The sequence below is a fragment of the Gossypium arboreum genome, chromosome 8, assembly GCF_025698485.1.
Source record: "Gossypium arboreum isolate Shixiya-1 chromosome 8, ASM2569848v2, whole genome shotgun sequence".
NCBI classification, from domain to species: domain Eukaryota; kingdom Viridiplantae; phylum Streptophyta; class Magnoliopsida; order Malvales; family Malvaceae; genus Gossypium; species Gossypium arboreum.
Window position 1 is genome coordinate 129,699,979 of NC_069077.1, and position 3,874 is coordinate 129,703,852.

The 3,874-nt window shown below is 35.2% G+C and overlaps 1 protein-coding gene across 2 annotated transcripts; it reads left to right on the forward strand.

The window, feature by feature from the left end:
- The first annotated feature begins 510 nt into the window (after nt 1-510).
- LOC108469766 (uncharacterized) lies at nt 511-3,874 on the forward strand. Of its 2 annotated transcripts, none has more exons than XM_017770788.2 (3): nt 511-1,385; nt 1,505-3,481; nt 3,587-3,874. In XM_017770788.2, the coding sequence occupies exon 2, from the start codon at nt 1,854-1,856 to the stop codon at nt 2,481-2,483; it is 630 nt and encodes a 209-aa protein (XP_017626277.1). In that variant the 5' UTR covers nt 511-1,385; nt 1,505-1,853; the 3' UTR covers nt 2,484-3,481; nt 3,587-3,874. The 2 variants fall into 2 exon arrangements, with proteins under 2 accessions (XP_017626277.1, XP_052887587.1); XM_053031627.1 differs by having other exon boundaries at nt 1,084-1,385; nt 1,846-3,481.

The following is a 3,874-nucleotide window of genomic DNA, read 5'->3' on the forward strand; positions in this document are numbered from 1 at the left end:
TAAACAACAAGAAAAATTAGAAGAAAAATATATACTAAGAAAAGACTGAAGATGAATCAAAACATAAAAAGAAAATTTAAAAATTTAAGGTAAACCAATTAAAAAATTGATATAATGATAAATTTAGCCCTCAACTTTTACATATTATATTAATTTAATCATAATTTTAAAAATTAATTTTAAAATTTACAAATATTTTAATTTGATCTTCATTATAAAAATTCTAAAAATATATAATAATAAATTTAAATTTCATACTAATATTAAATAAAATAAAAATCTCACACCCCTCGGGATAAAAATTCTGCTAAAGCAAATGCCCAGGTTGATTGGAAGGTATGCGTCTCAACTCTCATACTTTTATGGTGTACGCCATGTTTAGACGAGATGGTGTGAAGCCTTTGTTAGCTGGTTGCTTGTTTACATTCTTTAAATATTATGAAATATCATGTGATCTCAGTGTCTTTCCTTCTTTACTTATTTTTCTGCCATATTCTCCTCTTAAATTACAAAATTTTCAGAAATTGCAGGCAAACTAAGTTATAGAGATGTATCAGATCTTGCTCCAACAGAGATCGCAATCAAGCTCTTTTCTTTCTCTTTCTCCTATATTTTCTCACCATGTCCCATTAAAATGTTTGGCTAAATGGTATCATTGCAACTATCTAAAGGAGAAAGGTGGCATGGCCATTGCTGGATTATAGTTTTGAGAAAAGCTATAAATATGGTGATTAAATTTTGTTTTAATTATTATAACTATTTATTTAACTGCCACGTTAGATTTCTGACAAATCAAAATAATTGAATTATGTAACGTAAGTATTTAAATTACCAATTTTTATTTTTTAGTGTCTAAAATGAGTTTTTTTTTTATGATTCGACGAGTATAGGTGATAGTTTACCCTAAAACTTAAAAAGTGTAATCACAAGGAAGGAATGGATACTTAACCGCCTTTTTTTACTTTCTAATTTTGTTTGGGATGCATTCCGAAGAAAGACAAAATGTCAAAATCGTAAATAGGGTTGAAAACGAGGACTAGTTTCGTAAAACCAAACGTGAAAGAGCAACCCCCCAGTACCTGTACAATATTTAAATCTAACTGTGAGAAAGTCATTTCAGATCCGTGGGACTTTGCTGCCTTTCTCTCTCTCTCTCTAACGCTCTCCACAATCTCATCTCCATGGCATTTTGATGATTTGAGCCCCCAAAACAATTTTTTTTATTAAAAAATCCTGAAACCGAAGGATAAAATCATTCACCCAACACCAGTTTACATGAAATCATCCTTCCCCAGAAGAAGAACAAGAAAAAGAAAGAAGAAGAAACTTTCACTCCCTTCTCAGATCTAACGAATATCACATCACTTCACTCCAGAACTTTTCCGGTAATTTTTCCACTCCTTAAGTTTTTTTTTTCTTGAGAAATTTACCCTGTAATTTATGCTTGCTTTTAGTTTAAGTTTTGAATTATTTTTTATGGTTTTGTAATTTGTTTTTGTTACAGTTTGATGACTGATCTATGAAGATCTTGTCTGATTCGAGGTTATAAAGTTGTGAATTTTTGTTATTTCCCGTGATTTTCCTTTGAATCTAAGGGGTTTTCTGATCCAGTAAGTAAATCACTTCGATTTTAGTACCATCTTATCGCATCTGCGATGGCGGAGAAATTTACGATGTTGTTCTGGGCATGATTTGGCCTTAAAGTTGTTTCCTTTATTATATTTCAGTGATCTGTAACAAGGATTTAGGGGATTTTAGAAGGATTTGGTTTGTTTTTTTTTCTGTTGGGTTGTAATAGGACCGAACTGTGTTGTTGAATCTGTGGTTTTTATCATCAAATTTAAGGAAAAAGTATGGAGACTCTTGTTGTGGTAGCGCAGCATAGGAATCAGTACTGTAGCAGGGTGAAGCCACATGGGCCTGCCAGATTTGGGTCATCACAACCATCTAGAAATTTCAGAGGGGTTAATTGTAGGACTTTTCAGTCTGGAGCAGGATTACTCCCGACCCCGTTTAAGTATAGCTCTACTCCTTTAACCAAACGGCCATCTTCCCCTCCCTCTTCATCATCTTCCCCAAAAACGCCATCTCCTTTTGCTGATGGAACACATTCGAAAGCTACAAGGAAAAGCTCTCCTATTCCTATCAATTGCAATGGAGCCCCTAGAAATGAGAAGCCCTTTAATGTGGAAATCCCTGGGGAAGGTTTTCTGTACTCTGAGCTTTGGGCCGGACCTGCTTATTCCAATTCACCACCGCCTAGTTCTTTGCCAATACCCAAATTCTCTCTTCGGGTGAAGAGGACAGTGTCTCTTGATTTGCCTGCTGCTTACCCCATTGTTGATGTTCACCAAACTGCCAAGTCTGCACCTGCATCTCCTACCAGGGAGCTTGACCCTTCTGTAGCTGAAGTTTTTTGTAGTGCTGACTCTGCGACCAAGGCTTTGCGTCGCATTCTCAATCTTGACAATACCGATGACTGAAAAGAGTGTAGGAGTTTTTCAGCTCCTGTAAATAAGTTTACTGTGCAAATTTCCGAAGTTAGTTTTAGATTGTATATAGGTTGAATAAGATGGTTGGTAGCATGAGTCAGTATGAATTAATGGCAATGGTAGGTCGACAATCTCCAGATTTTGCTTTATGATGGTTTATGAGAGTTTGGTGTTGGTTACGAGAAAATGACAAGATGCACAAGGTACATGATATACAGGTTTTATAAGCTTGGATGGAAGATGACTCAAACTATTCAGGAAGCTAAAGGGGAGCTTACATTAGAATCAAACATTGTGTGCTCTCTTTCGATGACATGAAATCGCACTGATGACTGCCTTCTTAAATCATGGACTTGAAGGAAACTATGTACATGTTATATGAAACTTTACTATATCAAGTCCTCAGCGGTTAGTGTCTGTTCAGTTGTTGTCTTTAAGCTAATGTCTTCCTTAAGCGTCTGATACAATGTATATAACTGTAGTTTGTAGATTCACCTCTAAATTGCTTACCCCAAATCCTTAGGTTTCTTTTCTTATTCTTTTTCCCATTATCCTTCTTTCCTTGGTCTAGACTTTAGTGTCCTTTGTTTCTAATTGTCTAACTTGGATTAGCCCCTTTGTTTCTTTTTACAACCTAGTCTAAATTAGCCATCCTAGATGTTCTTTCTTTGTCTTGCAACTCTTTTCCTCTCTCCAGCATTGCCTTCAATTGGCTGCTTAACAATCAAATATCCTCAAAATACTCTTTTCTTTTACTTGGGATTTCTCTTCCTCGCCATCTTTTTCTGTTTTTTTATGAAGGAAAAGGTAGGAAGGGAAAAAAGTAAAGTGGTTATTTGTCACCTCTGAAGCTTGTTAGGTTAATCAGTTCCATGTCCAGTTGAAAGTGTTGTTTGTGTCTTGTTCATCCTAGTGGGTAATGCCACTCTGTAACGTTTCATAGAGCCATCTATCATGGAGATTGTCGACTGTGCCAAGCTACTTACTAGGTATTTTCTTTTCCATGATATTGATTTTAGATAATCATGTTTGTTTTAGAAATCTTTGATAAAACTATTACTAACGATCTTCTCTAATATAATCTTCTTCAACAGGTAGCCACTGGGATAAGTATTTCAGAAGGCTTTTTGTTAAAAGTAGAGATGTGCTCGTGTTAGATGTCTTTAATGCAAGCCTTTAGGAAACCATCTGTATCCAGGGACTGTCTCGGGAATGTTTGTTTTCAGTGTCTGTTGTTTGTTGAGTAGTTTGAGCAGGGTCTTATGTTTTGGTTAAAGTGCCATGTTAATGTTCAAACTTCAAAGTGCAGTATGTTCTTTTGGTACTGGTGTTTCTCACTTTTTATTTATTTATGCATTATGAATGCTTTAAGTGCGTTGAAA

Bases quoted from the DNA above. Each gene is read 5' to 3' on its own strand.
- LOC108469766 (XM_017770788.2), top strand. From the start codon at position 1,854: ATGGAGACTCTTGTTGTGGTAGCGCAGCATAGGAATCAGTACTGTAGC.